Source organism: Callithrix jacchus, chromosome 7, assembly GCF_049354715.1.
Source record: "Callithrix jacchus isolate 240 chromosome 7, calJac240_pri, whole genome shotgun sequence".
Classification (NCBI taxonomy): Eukaryota; Metazoa; Chordata; class Mammalia; order Primates; family Cebidae; genus Callithrix; species Callithrix jacchus.
Genome location: NC_133508.1, coordinates 27,851,592 through 27,872,013, shown reverse-complemented (window position 1 = coordinate 27,872,013; position 20,422 = coordinate 27,851,592). Strand labels below are relative to the sequence as shown.

At 37.5% G+C, this 20,422-nt stretch overlaps 1 protein-coding gene across 2 annotated transcripts in view; it reads right to left on the bottom strand.

Annotated features, from left to right (window-relative positions):
- RAB18 (RAB18, member RAS oncogene family) overlaps positions 1-20,419 on the bottom strand; it is a 34,106-nt gene extending 13,687 nt beyond the window's left edge. For both annotated transcript variants that reach the window (XM_002750173.6, XM_002750174.7), the window contains exons 1-2: positions 20,294-20,419; positions 14,990-15,045 (exon numbers count right to left, since the gene is read on the bottom strand). In XM_002750173.6, the coding sequence (XP_002750219.2) occupies positions 14,990-15,045; positions 20,294-20,361 (124 nt within the window). In that variant the 5' untranslated portion in view covers positions 20,362-20,419. The remainder of the gene's footprint in view (positions 1-14,989; positions 15,046-20,293) is intronic.
- Positions 20,420-20,422: the final 3 nt, after the last annotated feature.

Genomic DNA, 20,422 nt, shown 5'->3' with positions numbered 1-20,422 from the left:
GTCAACATAAAGAAGTTACCATGCCATTTTAAAAGTGGAACCATCTACATAAACAACATGAAATTATCTATATTTTCTTCCTATTGCAAAAAAATAAAAATTAAAATAAAAGGCACAAACCCTGGGAAAATTCATAGAAGAAAATGGTTGCAACTTGGTGCAGGTACTAAATGACAGCGGCTAGTACACATTACACAGAGATGGCCTCTGTCATGCACACTCCACAGTTAAATTCTCAAGGTTTTTCAGGGAGTATATAAAGAATTAGTTTTTCTTCTTAATAATCCCAGATATATGTTAAAGAACAGACAAGCATCTTTCCTAACTATCAGCTAATTTGTTTACCCAAGAAAAGAAAGTCACCACTTCGAGAATTCCTCCCATACCCCATCTCCTCCTTCTCTTTTATTATTTCCTGGTTTTGCATGTTTGTTGACAACAGTCTAATAACTGTCTCTGACATAAAAATAATTTGCATGTGAATAACTAACAATGTTTCTAAGTTATGCTTATAACATATCTGAAACTTAACAATAACATCCACAAGACACACTCACCACTACAGTCCTACCATCAAAGCCAACAGACACATGTAGCCTGAAGGGGCACCTCATCTAAGTCCAGACCCCTAGAGTCCCCAGTCATCTTCTCTTGGTTCCTCTGGTGAATCTCACATGCAGCAGCAATTGAGCTCTTCAGATCTCACATGCTAAAACTGCTTCTTCACCCCGCTTGGTTCTTCTCTTTTTTTAAGTGGCTAATAATTTGTCTTAATTGGTAGCAGCAGTGGGAGTCTTTCTGTGAGATTTCATTTTGCCAGTTTCTTACAAAATTTGATTAAACCATCTTTTCCTGTGAGTGACAAGGAGCTCACAACAGAAATAGAAGAACTGCCATCTCAGTGTTTCCTTGTTCATTTGTGTTTGCATTTTTAATATGATCTTTAATTCAGTTTCTTTGCAAGAATCTTTTTTAGGCACACTTGTAAATTTTCATGTTGCACTTACTGCTTATTTCAAAAGCTCTATTAATTATATTATCTAGTTTTAACTAAAATAACCTTCATGAAATAGGTCAAAGAAAATATGAACTCAACAATACATATATGTGAATGGGAGACCAGAAAATATCAATGGAAGCAGAAGCTTATGTCTTGTTGAAGAGGAAAAAAAATTAATCAATAGAAACTGACTCAGAACTGACACAGATGTGACAACTGCACACCACATGTTCAGAAAGTTAAGCAGACATGAGTGACATAAAAAAAGATCAAATAGAACTTTCTTAAGATGAAGAGGCTGGGCACAGTGGCTCACGCCTGTAATCCCAACACTTTGGGAGGCTGAGGTGGGAGGATCGCTTGAGGCCAGGAGTTCGAGACCAGCCCTGGCAAAATAGTGAGACTTCACCTTGACAAAAACGAAATTTAAAAATTAGCCAGGCATGGTGGCTTGTCCCTTGGTCCCAGATTCTCAGGAGGCTGAGGTATGAGGATGGCGTAAGCCTGAAAGATCAAGGCTGCAATGAGCCATAGTTGTGCTACTGCACTCAGCAAGACTGTCTCAAAAAAAACAAAAGGGAGGGGGGTGAAAATGGCAATGTCTGAGATGAAAAATACACTGAATAGGATTAACAGCAAAGTAGATGCTGCAGAAGAAACCATTAGTGAATGTGATAACACAGCAAAAGAAACTACCCAAGAGAAAGCAGAAATAAAAGATTCAAAAAAAATGAGAGAGCATCAATCATCTATGGGACAACTTCAAGCAGCCTAATATGCAAACAATGGAGTTGATGAAAAAGAAGAGAGAAGAAAGGCCGGGAAATATATCTGAAGAAATAATGGCTGAAAATTTTCAAATTTGATGAAAAATATAAATCCACAGATCATGAAAGCTCAGTAAGCCCCTAGCAAAAAAGAAAAAGAAAAGAAAAACTCAGAGACATCATAATGAAATTGTTCTAAGTATTTAAAGTAAATATTTTAAATGAAAAGAAAAACACACCAAAACTTGTAGGATGCCATTAAAGCAATACTTACAGGAACATTTATAGCACTAAATGCCCATATTAGAAAAGTGATCTAAAATCAATGACCCAGGCTTCTAAACTAAGGCAATAGAAAAAGCAGCAAATTAAACCTAAAGAAGTAGAAGAAGAAAATAAAGTTCAAACCAGAAACTAAAAACAGAAAAACAACTTAAAAAAAAAAAATCAATGAATCCAGAAGTTGGATCAATAAGAAAACCAATAAAACTGATAAACTTCTAGTCAAACTGATCAGGAAAAAGAAGACAAAAATTATCATTATAAAGAATGAAAAATATCACACCATTCATAGCTTGTACAAAGGTAAAAGGAATGAGAGAATGTTATGAACAAGTTTATGCCAATAAATTTGACAACTAAGATAAAAGGGATAATTTCCTCGAAAGATTAAAAGCTACCAGAATTTACTGAAAAAGAAATAGATAACAAAGAAAATATCTATAGACTATAGATAAAAAAGGAAATGTGAAGGGAGTCAAAGCATATCATTCCCTAAACACATAAAAAGGCAGTAAAGGAAGAATTCAGGAACAAAAACTCTAAGCAAATAAATAGCAAAATGGCAGAAGTCCTTCCTTATTGGTATATTAAATGCAAACAGAATAAACTCTCCTGTCAAAAGTAGACTGGCAGAATACTTTTTAAAAACTCAACTACATGCTGTCTATCAGAGACTTGCTTTAGGTCTGGAAATAAATATACGTTGAGAGTGAAAGGACAGGAAAAGATATTCCATGCAAATAGTAACCAAAAGAGAACTAGGGTGATTATGCTAAAATCAGACAAAATAGACTTTAAGTCAAAAACTGTTAGGAGATTAAGGACAAAATATTTTGATAAGAAGGCCAATTCTCAAGAAGATACAATTATAAAAATATATTCCATAGAACAGAAGTCCAATATATATGAAGCAAACACTGATAGAATTAAAGGGAAAAATAGTGTTAACAGTTGAAGATTCTACTTATTTATTTTCCTAAACACAAGCCCTCCACTGAAAATACTGATTACTTTTTTTGCCTAACTGAATTCCAAAACATCTATTTTACAAATTACCCTTTATTTAGATTTTTACAATTACAGTTTTATTACAAAGGATACAATATCAGGACCAGCCAAAAAGAGAGACACCTAAGGATGAGGTCTGGGAGGGTCCCAAACACTGAGTTTCCATGCCTCTCCCCACAGAACCAGAGCATATCACCCACTTTTCTTTTTAAATCCTCCCATATACTTTATCTTATTTTTTTTTTTTTATTGCAAATAGGTTTTTAGGAACAGGTGGTATGTATTACATGGATAAGTTCTTTAGTGGTAATTTCCGAGATTTTGGTGCACCCATCACCCGAACAGTGTGCACTGTGCCCAATGTGCAGTTTTTTTATCCCTCACCCCTCTCCCACCCTTCCCCCAAGTCTCCAAAGTCCACTGTATCATTCTTAATGCCTTTGTGTCTTCATAGCTTAGCTCCCACTTGTGAATGAGAACTTATGATGTTTGGTTTTCCATTACTGAGTTACTTCACTTAGAATAATATTCTCCAATTCCAGCCAGTTTGCTGCAAATCTCATTATTTTGCTCCTTTTTATGACTGAGCAGTATTCCATGGTATACATATTACATATTTTATCTACTCGTTAACTGATGGGCATATGGGCTGGTTCTATATTTTTGCAGTTGTGAATTGTGCTGCTATAAACATGCATGTGCAAGTGTCTTTTTCATATGATGAACAGTCGGAGTTTTAATACACCACTTCCAATTATGAATAGTGTAATAAGATACATTAACAACAAAAAATAAAGGGTTTGAAGGCCAGTGAGAGCCAACAGAACACTCCATACAACAATGAATTTTTCTCAAGTGTACATGAAACACTCTCCAGGACAGACTATATGCTGGCCACAAAACAAGTCTTAATACATTTCAAAAAACCAAAATTGGGCCAGGCACAGTCACTCATGTCTGTAATCCCAGCACTTTGGGAGGCTGAGGTGGGTGGATCACAAGGTCAAGAGGTTGAGACCATCCTGGCCAACATGGTGAAACTCCATCTCTACTGAAAATACTAAAATTAGCCAGATATGATGGTGCATGCCTATAGTCCCAGCTACTTGGGAGGCTGAGGCAAGAGAATCGTTTGAACCTGGGAGGCGGCGGTTGCAGGAAGCCAAGATCGTCCCACTGCACTCCAGCCTAGTGACAGAGCAAAATTCTGTCTCAACAACAACAAAAAAAAGACACCGAAATCATGCAAACCATTTTTCTGATTACAATGGACTAAACCTAGAAATTAATAACAGAAGGAATACTGGCAAATTCATAAATACATGAAAATAAAACAACACCCTTTTAAACAACCACTAAGTCAAAGAAGAAATCACAGGAAAAAATTAGAGAATGCCTTGAGACAAACAAAAATAAAATATATTAAAACTTAGGGAATGCAGTGAAACAATATTAAGAGAGAATTTTTTTTTTTTTGAGATAGAGTCTTGCTCTGTCACCTAGGCTGGAGTGCAGTGGTGCAATCTCGGCGCACTGCAATCTCCTGAAGTGATTTTCCCATCCCAGCCTCCCTAGTAGCTGAAATTACAGGTGCCCACCACCACACCTGGCTAATTTTTGTATTTTTAGTAGAGATGGGGTTTCACCATGTTGGCCCAGCAGGTCTCTACCTCCTGACCTCAGGTGATCTGCCTGCCTCAGCCTCCCAAAGAGCTGGGATTATAGACGTGAGCCACCATGCTCAGCCCAGAAATTTATAGCTGTAAATGAATATATTATAAAGAAAACAAAACTTCAAATCAATAATGTAACTTTATACCTTAAGGTATTAAAAAAGAAGAGTAAACTATGTGCAAAGCTAGCAGGACACAAGTAATAAATAATATGAGCAAAGATAATTAAATAGAGAATAAAACACAATAAGGAAAATCAATAACCAAAGTTGTTTTTTTTTTAAGATCAACAAAATAGACAAACTTTCAAACTAGATTGACTTTAAAAAGAAGAGTGAAAGACTCAAATTACAAAAATCAATTATGAAAATAGGGTCAATACTACCAATTTTACAGAAAGAAAAGGATCATAAGGAAATACTATGAACAACTGTATGTCAATGAATTGGATAACCTAAATGAAATGGGCAAATTCTTGCAAATATGCAATCTGCCAAAATTTACAAACATGAATAGTTTTAAGTTTTCTATACATGAGTAAATCTGTAAGGACAATGAATCTTACTAAATGCAAGAAGAGGTGGACAAGAAAAATGAAATACATCGCATTAAGAAAATGAAGTGTTTTTAAACATGATGATCATCTTGATGCAGAAAATGCATTTGATAAAATTCAATTCCTTTTCATGATAAAAACACTCCACAAACTAGGAATAGAAGGGAATTTTCTCAACATATTTATTAACATCATATATAAAAAACCCATAGCTAATGTCATATTCAATGGTGATAAAGTTCTGATTTTATTCCAAGTTGTTTTGGCTAGTCTAGTTCCTTTGCATTTCCAAGTGAATCTTAAAATCAGCTTGTTTTACAAATAAAAGGCTGCTGGGATTTTGACAGTTGTTACACTGAATCTACAGATCATTTTGGGGAGAACTGACCTCTTAGCAATATTAAATCTTATGGCTATTGAAAAAGCTGTATCTTTCCATTCACTTAGGTCTTTAAAAATTTATCTGCAATATTTTGTAATTTTCAGTGTTACAGGTCTTTGACAAATTTTGTCAAATTTAGTCCTAGGTATTCCATAGATTTTTATTTAAAATTGTATTTTATTTTTCATCTTCCTTTTTAAAATTACTAATATATAGAAATACAGGGCCGGGTGCAGTGGCTCACGCCTGTAATCCCAGAACTCTGGGAGGCCGAGGCAGGTCACAAGGTCAAGAGATCAAGACCATCCTGGTCAACATGGTGAAACCCCGTCTCTACTAAAAATACAAAAAAAGTTAGCTGGGCATGGTGGCGCGTGCCTGTAATCCCAGCTACTCGGGAGGCTGAGGCAGAATTGCCTGAACCCAGGAGGCGGAGGTTGCCATGAGCCAAGATCATGCCATTATTGCACTCCAGCCTGGGTAACAAGAGAGAAACTCCATCTCAAAAAAAATAAAAGAAATACCTCTGATATTTTAAATATGGATTTTTATATTCCCATGGTGTTTTGCATTCTTCTTTTCCAATCTGGATGACGTTTACTTCTTGTATTACTGCCCTGGCTAAAAATTTCTAGTACAATAGAAATGGTGTGAGTTTATATTCCTATTTTGTTCCTTATATTAAGCGGAAAACATTCTTTTACCATTAAGTATGATGTTAGCTGTATGTTTTTCACAGATATCCTTTATCAGGTTTCTAATTATAATTTACTGAGCGGTGTTACCAAGAATACATGTTGAGCCAGGTGCTCACGCCTATAATCCCAGCACTCTGGGAGGCCAAGAGGTGGGTAGATCACCTGAGGTCCAGGATTTCAAGACCAGCCTGAACAACATGGAGAACCCCCATCTTTACTAAAAATACAAAATTAGCCAGGCGTGGTGGTGCATGCCTGTAATCCCAGCTACTCGGGAGGCTGAGGCAGGTTTGAACCCAGGAGGAGGTTGTGGTGAGCCAAGATCATGCCATTACACTCCAGTCTGGGCAACAAGAATGAAACTCTAACTCAAAAAAACAATACATGTTGGATTATTTTCAAATGCATTTTCTGCAACTATTGAGAGGATTATGATATTTATTTTTTAGTTTAGTAGTGAAGTATGCACTAATGTTAAACCAACTTGTCCGTTGTAGGATAAACCCCACTTGTTTTTATTGATTTATTATGTGCTGTTCTTTGATATGTTTCATATCAACTGATACTTTTTCAAAACTGCAAAAGCTACTTGGTGTAGACAGGACAATCTTTTCAACTCATAGTGTTAGAACAACTGGATATCCATGCACAAAAAAAAAAAAAGAACTTCATACCTCACACTGTATTCAAAAATTAATTCAAAAAATTCTATTTAATGTAACATTTAAAACTCTAAAACTTCTGGAAGAAAATATAGGAGAAAATCACTGCAACTTTCTGTCGGGTGAAAGATACAACACTGAAATCATCATCCATAAATGAAAAAATTAATAAATTAGATTTCATCAAAATTAAACAACATATGCTCTTAGAATATACTTTTACCAGAATGAAAAGATGAGCCAGAAACTGGGAGGAAAACATTTGCAAAGCATATATCATCTAATAAGGGACTTAAATGCAGAATATATTTTTAAAACTCTCAAGACTTAACAAAAGAAAGCAAAAAACCCACTAAAAAATTAATAAAAGACTTGAAGACACTGCAATATATATATATATATATATATATATATATATATATATATATATATAATGACTGATGAGGTTGAGCATCTTTTTAATGTCTATACACAAATTTATATATACTGAGTATATATATATATACCGAATATATATATATACTGAATATACATAGATATACTGAATATATATATATACTGAATATATATTCAGTATATATATAAATGTGTGTATAGACATTAAAAAGATGCTCAACCTCATCAGTCATTAGAGATATGCAAATTAAATGACAATGAGATCCATACACATACCTACTTACCCATTTGAGGTTAAAATTTAAAAGGCTGCTCGTAGGAATATAATAGGTGAGAGGTATAGAAGAACAAGAATTCTCACATGATGCTAGAAGGAATGTAAAAGTGATACAACCACTTTATAAAAATATGGCCAAACAGTTTTCCAAAGTTAAATATGCATATACCACATGACCCAGCAATTCCATTACTGGGTTTGTCTTCTAAAGAAATAAAAGTTAGCATTCTTTTTTTTTTTCTTGAGACGGAGTTTCACTCTTGTTACCCAGGCTGGAGTGCAATGGCGCGATCTTGGCTCACCGCAACCTCTGCCTCCTGGGTTCAGGCAATTCTCCTCCCTCAGCCTCCTGAGTAGCTAGGATTACAGGCACGCATCACCGTGCCCAGCTAATTTTTTGTATTTTTAGTAGAGACGGTGTTTCACCAAATTGACCAGGATGGTCTCGATCTCTTGACCTCGTGATTCACCCACCTCGGCCTCCCAAAGTGCTGGGATTACAGGCTTGAGCCACCTCGCCCGGCCGAAACTTAGTATTCATACAAAACCCTGTACCTGAATGTTTACAATAGGACTATTCATAATCACTAAAAACTAGAAACAACACAAATGTCTTAATAATAGATGAACAGATAAACCAACTAAAATTGTGGTGCATCTACACAATGGAATATAGCTCAGCAATAAAAAAGGAACAAACAATTCACAGGAACTTGGATGAAGCTCAAAGGCATTAAGCTAAGTGAAAGCAGTCTCAAAGGTAACATATCTAATGATTCCACTTATATGACATTCTCAAAAAGATAAAAAACTAGAGACCAGATAGGTGGCTACTGGGGTTAGAGGCAGGATGACTAAACTAGAATAGACCAGAAAGGGATAGAAGCAGGTAGTTTTGGGGATGATAGAACTATTTGGTATGCCAACTGTGAAGGTAACTATATGGCCATATACATTTAATACATATGCTAAAAATCACACGGTATACCCAAAAAATCAACTTGAATGTATAATTTGTTTTAAAATACTGCTACAAATGCATATGTAAGTAAACCAATAGATCAAAAATATTTTCTAAAAGAATAAATTATCAATAATGTATACTGTAAAACCTCTACTTCTTTTCCATTTAGAATTTGCTTTGTTATTGTCAAGTCTGAGATTGATTCTGCATAATTGTTCCATGGGCTTTTAAAGTAATGAGGTCTTTTTTCAAAAGATTTGTTGATTGTGTTAGACCAACTCTCTATACCCTTATCTGTGTCTTTTGGATCTATCTACAAAAGAAGTGCAACAAATCTAATATAACTGTATTTTTATGAAATTCTTTTTTGTGTGTGTGAGATGGAGTCTCACTCTGTCACCCAGGCTAGAGTGCAGTGGCACAATCTTGGCTCACTGCAACCTATGCCTCCCGGATTCAAGCAATTCTCCTGCCTCAGCTACCCAAGTAGCTGGGACTACAGGTGTGAGCCACCACCCCTGGCAAATTGTTGTACTTTTAGTAGAGACAGGGTTTCACCATGTTGGCCAGGCTGGTCTTGAACTCCTGACATCAGGTGATCCGCCCTCTTTGGCCTCCCAAAGTGCTGTGATTACAAGTGTGAGTCACCGCACTCGGCCCTCATCAAATTGTTTTCTGTGTTCTGAAGCTTTTATATATAGCGTCTATGTTTGGTGCTACTTGTTTATGACTGTTATAGCTGCTTAATTAACTGGGCCTTTCATCATCACATACTATCCTACTTTATTCTGTTCAATGCATTAACTTTAAATTCTACCTTAAGCTATATTTTACTACACTAACTTTGCATTTTTACATTTGCCTGATTCTTCTATTTTCAATCTTAAGTACTTTTTCAACGCTAACTGATAGTTTGAATTATTAAGAGAAGTGGACCCAGACACATTTAATTAATTAACAAATTTTACTGCTTCTCTCTTAATTATACTTAGCATTCTCTGACATTCAGGTCAAATCTGTGGTTGATACACTGTGAAATAATTAGAAGAACTCCAAATTAAGTTGGGAGGTCAGATGTAGCCCCAGCCTTGTGACGAAGGTATAGCCTAAGGTATATAGATGAAGGTATAGAAATATATTGATAAATAAAAGATTTCTCTTTTTCTTTCTTTCCTTTTTTTTTTTTGAGATGAAGTCTCTCTCTGTCACCTAGGCTGGAATACAGTGGTACAGTGTTCCCTCACTGCAACCCCCATATCCTGGGTTCAAGTGATTCTTTTGCCTCAGCCTCCCGCATACCTGGAATTACATGCACCTGCCACCACATCCGGCTAATTTTTGAATTTTTAGTGGAGATGGTGGTTTCACCATGTTGACCAGGCTGGTGTTGAACTCCTGACTTTAACTGATCCACCTGCCTTGGCCTCCCAAAGTGCTGAGATTACGGGCATGAGCCACTGCACCTGGCCCAATGATTTCAAATGTTCAAAAGGGAAAGCAAAACTGAAAATTCAAAGTATCCAGAGCAATGACAAAGAAATACTCCATACCAAAACCTGCAGAACATCTTTTCTTTTCTTTTTTTTTTTTTCTTTTTTTTGAGATGGAGTTTTGCTGTTGTTACCCAAACTGGAGTGCAATGGCACAATCTCGGCTCACCACAACCTCCACCTCCTGGGTTCAAGCAATTCTCCTGCCTCAACCTCCCGAGTAGCTAGGACTACAGGCGTGCACCACCATGCCCAGCTAATTTTTGTATTTTTAGTAGAGACAGCGTATCACTTTGTTGACCAGGATGGTCTCGATCTCTCAACCTCGTGATCCACCCACCTTGGCCTCCCAAAGTGCTGGGATTTTAGGCGTGAGCCACCGTGCCCAGTGAGAACATCTTTAACAAAGAATAAAAATTAAAAATAAGGGAACTTAATACTTATCTTAACCAACAAAATATGCCAAAAGAAAAGTAGGAAGAACAGAAACCCTCAATAAACTCGGTATTGATGGAACATATCTCAAAATAATAAAAGCTATTTACGACAAACCAACAGCCAATATCATACTGAATGGGCAAAAACTGGAAGCATTCCCTTTGAAATCTGGCACTAGACAAGGATGCCCTTTCTCACCACTCCTATTCAATATAGTACTGGAAGTTCCCCAGCCAGAGCAATCAGGCAAGAAAAAGAAATAAAGGGTATTCAAACAGGAAAGAAAGAGGCCAAATTGTCTCTATTTGCAGACGACATGATAGTGTATCTAGAAGACCCCATCGTCTCAGCCCAAAAACTCCTGAAACTGATAAGCAACTTCAGCAAAGTTTCAGGATACAAAATCAATGTGCAAAAATCACAAGCATTCCCCTACACCAATAACAGACTTAAAGAAAGCCAAATCAAGAACGAACTGCCATTCACAATTGCTACAAAGAGAATAAAATACCTAGGAATACAACTCACAAGGAACGTAAGGGACCTCTTCAAGGAGAACTACAAACCACTACTCAACGAAATCAGAGAGGACACAAACAGATGGAGAAACATTCCATGTTCATGGTTAGGAAGAACTAACATCGTGAAAATGGCTATACTGCCCAAAGTAATTTACAGAATCAACGCTATCCGCATCAAGCTACCATTGACTTTCTTCACAGAACTGGAAAAAACCACCTTGAACTTTATATGGAACCAAAAGAGAGCCCGCATAGCCAAGTCAATTCCAAGCAAAAAGAACACAGCGGGAGGCATCACACTACCAGACTTCAAACTATACTACAAGGCTACAGTAATCAAAACAGCATGGTACTGGTACCAAAACAGATATAGACCAATGGAACAGAACGGAGGCATCGGAGGCAACACAGTATATCTACAACCATACAATCTTTGATAAACCTGACAAAAATAAGCAATGGGGAAAGGACTCCCTGTTTAATAAATGGTGTTGGGAAAACTGGCTAGCTATATGCAGAAAGCAGAAACTGGACCCCTTCCTGACACCTGACACTAAAATTAACTCCAGATGGATTAAAGACTTAAACATAAGACCTGGCACCATAAAACCCTAGAAGAAAATCTAGGCAAAACCATTCAGGACATAGGAGTAGGCAAGGACTTCATGACCAAAACACCAAAAGCATTGGCAACAAAAGCTAAAATAGACAAACGGGACCTAATCAAACTCCACAGCTTCTGCACGGCAAAAGAAACAGTCACCAGAGTGAATCGCAACCAACAGAATGGGAAAAAATTTTTGCAGTTTACCCATCTGACAAAGGGCTGATATCCAGAATTTACAAAGAACTCAAACAGATTTACAGGAAAAAAACAAACAAGCCCATCCAAAAATGGGCAAAGGATATGAACAGACACTTTACGAAAGAAGACATACATGAGGCCAACAAACATATGAAAAAATGTTCATCATCACTGGTCATTAGAGAAATGCAAATCAAAACTACATTGAGATACCATCTCATGCCAGTTAGAATGGCAATCATTAAAAAATCTGGAGACAACAGATGCTGGAGAGGATGTGGAGAAATAGGAACACTTTTACACTGCTGGTGGGAGTGTAAATTAGTTCAACCATTGTGGAAGAACCTGTGGCGATTCCTCAAGGACCTAGAAAGAAAAATTCCATTTGACCCAGCAATCCCATTACTGGGTATATATCCAAAGGACTATAAATCGTTCTACTATAAGGACACAGACACACGAATGCTCATTGCAGCACTGTTTACAATAGCAAAGACCTGGAACCAACCCAAATGCCCATCGATGATAGACTGGACTGGGAAAATGTGGCACATATACACCATGGAATATTATGCAGCCATCAAAAACGATGAGTTCGTGTCCTCTGTAGGGACATGGATGAATCTGGAGAACATCATTCTCAGCAAACTGACACAAGAACAGAAAATGAAACACCACATGTTCTCACTCATAGGCGGGTGATGAACAATGAGAACACATGGACACAGGGAAGGGAGTACTACACACTGGGGTCTACTGGGGGGAATAGGGGAGGGACAGCGGGGGGGCAGAGCTGGGGAGGTATAGCATGGGGAGAAATGCCAATGTGGGTGAGGGGGCGGAAGGCAGCAAAACACACTGCCATGTATGTACCTATGCAACTATCTTACATGTTCTGCACATGTACCCCAAAACCTAAAACACAATTAAAAAAAAAAAAGAAAGAAAAATGAAACAAAAAGGGCTCTTACTTACGGAATTCCGAACAAGATACGCAGACAGAGTGATAGCATTTGAAAAACATCAACATCTGATAACCATCACAGTTGGAGTGACAAGATCATATACTGTCCTTATCACTTGTCGCAGGCAAAAATTATCAATGGGTGCTACAACAAGGGGGCCAAAAGTATAAGGAGGATACCTATACAGTCTCAATGTATCTCTCCACCAGAAATGTATTAGTTATGAAGGGAAAAACAGTAACTTCTCAGAGCAGTAAGTTGGCATATATCACTTTAAGTAACCAAAGTGCCACCACAAGTAAATGGGATAAACAGACACCATGTGCCTCCTGACACTGTGCTTTGAAAAATACTTCTGTGGAATTCTTGCCAAAAGTGCATAACCTGAATCTAACTGTAAGGACACACTGGACATATACAAATCGAGGGACATTCTATAAAATAATTATTTACTTTATTTTAGAAGAAAGACTGAAGAATCACTGATTAAAAGAGACTGAAGAGGCTCGATGTGGTGGCTCACACCTGTAATGTCAGCACTTTGGAAGGCCAAGGAGGGTTGATCACTTGAGGTCAGGAGCTCAAGACCAGCCTGCCCAACATGGTAAATCCAGTATCCATCAAAAATACAAAAAAGTTAGCCAGGCATGATGGCATAAGCCAGCAGTCCCAGTTACTCAGGTGGCTGAGGCAGAAGGATCACTTGAACCTGGGAGGTGGAGGTGACACCGGGCTGAGATGGCGCCACTATACTCCAGCCTGGGTGAAAGAGCGAAGTCTGTCTCAAAAATAAATAAATTAGTTAATTAAATGAAATAAAAGAGGCTAAAGATAAATAACTAAATTCAATGTATGATCCTGGACCCAAAACAATTATCTGTCTTTTGCTTTATGGGACATTAATGGGACAATTGATAAAATCTGTGTATAGACAATAAAATTGTATCTATGTTCATTTAAAAAATACACATTAAAGTATGTAGACATTGAAGACATCATGTCTACAGTCTACTCTCAAACTATTCATTTTTTTAAAAAAGAATACTGTGTGTATGTAGAGAGAGAATGACAAAGCAAATGTGACAAACATTAACATTTGGAGTAATTTAGTAGGGTACACAAGAATTATTTGTGCTATTTTTATAAATCTGTGAGTCTGAAATCTTTTCACAATAAAAAGTTAAAAATAGAAATACAATAAATGAAAACAAATAAAGGCCGTTAAGAGAAACTCTTTATTTTCCCTAACAATAATGCTAGAATCATCTTTATTATATTCTCCTCATATTATGAAATTTTAAAGCTGAAAAAAAAAGCATTCTCTCTCCCCAAAACCTCCCAATTTAGAGATGAAGTTACTAAGTCAAGTGCCTTCATCAAGATTACACCTAATTCAAGGCAAAGCTAAGACTAGCTCTGACTCAGCTCAGCTACCTTTCAACTATTCCAATTAGTCTCTTCATACCTGTGCATTGTTGTCTACAGTGTAAACACGTGATATCAAAATACTTACCTCTATCTTCTCAGATATTTTCATAAATTAGTGTAACTAACCACTTTCAGGCAATCTAAATTTTATCTTAAAAGGCATTTAAGTATCATTGCTCCTAACGATCCTTAATAACTAATATCAATACAAATATTAAGATAAGAATACATGTCAAACACTGTAGCAAATGCTGAATATACAAAATTCACACACTTTTTTAGGTTTATGATGACAGAGACCAAGTTTGTTATTCAATATTATAACCCCATCTCTTAGTAGCAGTGCCTGGCACACAATAGTACTCAAATAACTGTTGTATAGTGCAAAATAAAAGACAATCCATAGTACAGGAAAGAAATGTGTGTATAGGTAATCACATTATCAGTAGTTTTAATAAAGTGCCATGAGACAACAGATGAAGTTATTTTATCTTGGTAAAATCTGGAAAAGCTTCAGAGATTTAATGATACCAAAATTAAGTTTTGAAGGACAAGTATGATTTCAACAGACAAGGAGGCAGTGGGGTGGTGAGAGGAAGGTGGAAGGGTTTAGATTTAAAAGGCCGAAGGCAAGAAAATACTGGCCATTTTTATAGGATTTTTAAATATACACTTACCTATTGTTGCTGCAAGTTCTGGATCAAACGTATCATCTGTGAATCTCAAGAGCAGGCTGAAAGAAATATTAAAAAGACAGGTTAGGATTCTGAATTTTCTAATCATATGATAAATGTGTTCACGAATATTTGGTCACAAATTATTAGATGCAGATAAAAATAGGCCTGCTCCTAGAAATACTACCTCAGAGCAGGTACACACAGAAGAATTAAATTACTAGAAAGGCAATTTAAAAATCCCAAGAGTAGTTTACGATTAAATATATTCCCCATGCTCTCCTACACAATCCTCCAAGTACAAAAGGTGGGGGTTGTTGGTTTTTTTTAACTGTTCTGGTATGTCCTTTTGAGAAAATGATATTAGCAGCATGTCATGCTTTAACTGACATAGATAAAAAGGGAAAATATAGTCTCTTAGAATGCAAGAAACTAACTTTAAGAAATCTGATTGTGTAACCCACTCTGAATTCAAGCAAAAACAGAAATACATCAAAGCCTAGCATTCTGTAACATGCAGTATGGCTACTACATAAGTGAGAAGAAAAGATGCAGTAAAAAGAGAGGTAAAAAGAAAGATCACAGGACAGAGTAGGAAGACTGGGCAAATGCTAGGTAGGGTGTATAAAACCAAGTAGGCAACTGGAGCTATTGAAGGCTTTTAAAGAAAGTTATGACAAGAACTGCTCTTTGTTTGGAAAAGTTAATGCCAACAAAAAAATGGAAGAAAATCAATGGAAGACAACTGCCACAGTTGGCGAGAGAGAACAAAGGACTGAACCTAGGAAATGGTAAGAAACTATAAAGGAAGGAGAAAAGCAAAAGACACCAGATTAGAAGGGTACTCTAAGATTTTGCATCTTCCAGAATTATTTTACTTACTATGAAGGAGAAGTGTCATTTATTAGAAGCTCTTCAAAAGTAAACTCTAAGCTTTTGTTAGACCCCTTGGTTTTAAAGTCATTCAATCTTCCCTCATATTAACTTCTCAAGTATAAGACTGTCCTAATTGACTTGTTTGCATAAATAAAATCAAAGAAACAGCATCAAATGTCTAAATTATAGAAAAATCTTAGGACTGTTTTTATAGATTGTGATTATTGCTGGTCGAAGTATGTTTTGTCCACAGAGTTTCTGCAAAACATAATGGTCTCCTGGTAGTTTTCAACCCCAGTGTCATTAATTATATTTGAAGGATTAACTCTCCCTTACTTGGTTTTGTTTTTTTGTGTTTACCATAAAACCAGAACCACAGAATCAAAGTAAAACAGCCAATTCTACATTTCACTAGTTAACATCTTGACTATATTTACTTACTTCGAATATAGGTAACGATACACATAAGACTTTTAAAGACTATCTATAAAAATGTTCTTCTCTCCCAACATACTCAGTTACCCATAATTTGAGAATAGAAAAGATACATATCTATATGTGGTCACCACAGAAAATATTATTACAAAAACATAAGTTAACATAACCTTGTAGACTAGTTGTAATAATATAATAATAATATAACAATGATGATATTGGGTATTATTTATTGAACATATGACAATGTGCAGACACAAAGCCAGAAGTTTTTCTTCCATAATTGCTCATCCTTAAATGGCCCTTGTTATTAATAGTACTTGTCAGGAGAGGCAAGGAATTGGTGGGATGGTGTGAAGCAACAAATTTTAATGCAAGCTCTGGGTACACATCAGATCTTAACCAGGGGTACTCTGGTATCCCAAAATGTTATTCTAAATTCTATGCATGCATTTTTCTAAGCAGAGAATCCACTTCTCTATTAGACTTTGAAAGGGGCAGAGAGTCCATTTCTCTATTAGATTTTGAAGGGAACTGACAGTGTCAAAATAATTAAGCAGTACACTTTTCTTTTCAAGAGACAGGGTCTAATACCTGTCATGCCAGTTACTTGGGAGGCTAAGGTGGGAGGATTAATGAGCTATGATTGTGCCACTGAATGCATACCCACTGAATGCAGTGGCACAATCATAGCTCATTAATCCTCCCACCTTAGCCTCCCAAGTAACTGGCATGACAGGTGTGCATCACCACGGCCGGCTAATTTTTTTACTTTTATTTTTTTTTAGAAGCATGGTCTTGTTATGTTGCCCAAGCTGGTCTGGAACTCCTGGCTTCAAGTGATCCTCCTGTCTCAACCTCCTGAGTAGCTAGTATTACAGGATGAGGCATTGCACTTGGTAAAAGCAACGTTTTTTTTTTTTCACCTGGGTGCAGGTGGGCTAAGGACAAAAAGGGCATTAGCCAAGCACCATTCTTATAGTATTGTATATTTACACCCTCATATCAAAATTAAAGGAGCAAAATGTTTTCCATGCAGAAGTAGAGATGGAAGGAGTAACTACCACCATGGCACTTAGATACACCAAATTTATAATAAACAGAGTGTGATTATGACTAATCTGCATTTTTTTAATTTACAAATGAAAATCACCAAAAAGAACGGGAAGCCAAGGGGCATAAGAGGGACAGCAATTTAGATAATAGGTCTCTCTAATCCCTTCCAGTTCCTGATACTCTCAGCTACTCTTTAGCTCACCAGGCCTAGCCATAGAATCGGAGTCTTATACATTTAGGGTCTGAGAGGTTTCTACTCCAACTCCCTCACTTTTGAAATGAAGGCCTACAGCATTCAAGTATCACACACAAGGTCACACAAATGGCAGCCCCAGTTTCATAATCCTGATCTCCTGACTACTATCACATACCCTTTAGACTTTAACACTATGAAATACACTAGAAAGTAATCCACTAATTCGGATTAAAGATATCCTTTGTTTTCCCCCAACAACACAAGTGCTATCTCACTTCCACTAGCTTCAGCTCTGTAATGAAATAGAAAGAAACTTGGTTAAAACAAGACTTTAAGATCATAACAATGACAAATATTTTTGTACTAATTCAATTTTAAAGGCATAGATTTCTATTTTAGTAGAGTCATTTATTCTCATCTTATCCAGAAACGTTAAGTGTTTAAGGTTGTTTTCCACAGCATATCACATAGGCCAATAATGTATATCTAGCTAGACAAATAAGACAACTTTCTCACTAAATGCAGTCCTTTCCAGAAAGAGGTAAAGTATCAAAATTTTGCAGAAGCAGTTGATAATCCATCGCTATGTATCGAGGAAAAAGTTTAAAACAGATTAGGCCCACATAAATTTGTTTTGGGGGCATGAACTAGGGAGACTGATAAATCCACTTAACAGACCTCACTCTTCAAGGAGAATCTCCGTTCGGTATCATGGCTCGTGTCTGTAATCCCGACTTTAGGAGGATGAGGCAGGAGGTTGGCTTGAGCCCATGAGTTTGAGACCAGCCTGGGCAACATAAGAAAATCCCATCTAGGAAAAAAATTTTAGAAGTAGGGCTAGTCATGGTGGCTCATGCCTATGTTCCTAGCACTTTGGGAGGTTAAGGCAGGAGGAGCTGATGAACTCAGAAGTTTGAGACCAGCCTGGGCAAAACAGTGAGACCTCCTCTCTATAAAAAATAAAAAACACTAGCCAAGCATGGTGACTCGTGCCTATAGTCCCAGCTACTCATAAGGCTGAAGTGGGAGGATTGCTTGAACCCAGGAGATTGAGACTGCAATGAACTATATGATCATGCCACTGCACTCCAGTATGGGTGACAGAACAAGACCCTGTCTCAAAAAAAAAAAAAAAAAGCAGAGGAATTTTGTTTATATACTCCAGTTAACCTTCCAGAAAATTTTAACACACCCTAACTTGTCACTCATGCAATACATTTAGAAAAAGGGCTAACGGACCATGTATTGGGTTGAACTACACGAAATGACAGCCATTCAGACTTCAAAGACACTAATTTCATAAGTGTGAACTTAAATGAGAACCATATCTCAAGGAAAAAAGGAGAAAAGAAAAAGAAAGATCACAAGGCTATGAAATTCCTATGAAGACAATGTCTACTAGATTACTTTTTAACCCTTAAATATGTATGTGCAATAATAGATGATCATTGTAAATAATTTTATTCATCCCTTTTACACACACACACACTTGCACACAAATTATACTTGTTTGCTAACCCATAGTATTTCACTATTCTATTCCTTGTTATGTGCAAATCCTTCATTCCAGTAGACACATAGTACATTAAATGAGGAACACTATGAAAATGTATTGTCAAACTTCAAAAATACACAAAATTTCAGAATATATTACATAAGCTTTCAAATTCTGAAGTAACTTTTTAAAAATTAAGGCTTTATGAAGTAATTTTTAAAAGTTATTTGAGGAGAGCCTTCATTCTACAAAATAACTTCAGCTTATAAAATATAAAATATTATTTGAAAGATCTGTGTATCAGAAGGTATAGCTAAAATATGAAACGGACTACAGCTCTTGGACTGTTTATGTGGTTTAAGGATTAGGACGGCCTTGAACATAACCTACTCATAATCAGATGGCAAGAATGACTTCACCTGGAGAACTTTGTTCCAAGACCTAGAGGAAATCACAACCCTCTAGAAACATCCACCTAGATCCATATCTTACCTTATACTCAACTCCACTGTCAACATTATTTTCCCCAAGGAAAAAGTCAAAAATGAAAAAAAAATACTAATTTTTTGTCTTCATAGGACGTGGCAAAATGAGAAATATCAATTACACTTCATTTTCAAAGGTGGTCCATAGCGGAAACACTCGGACCTTACACTAAAGTGAAATTTTCCAGCAGTCACAAGATCCAGGCGTTCTTTCACAGCCAACTAATCAAAAGCGACATGAAGCTGCACCCAAACAGGCCAGGAATGGGACCTAAGGCGTCACGAAACTTCCCGAGGACATTATGGATTTAGAGAAGGCCCCACTGAAACCCTCAAGTGGGAAAGTTATGTGTCCCGGGTCTCGGGGTGACAGGCATCCTGAACCCCGAGGGGCTCGAGGTGAGGTGCCCCCCGGCCGAATTCGGGACCAAACCTGCCCACCACGCCCTGAGCTCCGCGCAGCAAACCCGCCGGCCGAGAGCGGCCCTTGGAATCGTGTTTTCTCGGCGCCACAGGAGGGAGAGCGACGCTGAGAACTTAGGCCTGGCAGAGGCCGGGAACCAGGCAGGCGCGGGTGGGGCGAGGGGCGTAGACGCCGCAGGAGAGCGCGGCCCAGAGGCCCAGGAGGGCGCGAGCTGAGCCGGCCCGAGCCCAGCCGGCGCCTGCCACCGCTGTTTATAGTTCCCGTCGCGGCCCAAAAGACAGCGGCCACCGAGGCAGAAAGAGCCCAGCCACCCTCGTCACGGCCCGCACGCCCGCCTCACCTGGATTTGCCCACCCCACTCTCGCCGATGATGAGGATTTTCAGAGTGGTCAACACGTCCTCGTCCATCCTGACCCCACTCCGCTCCTAGCCCAGCTGGCGACCCCGGTGCGCCTCTCAGCCCTTCAGC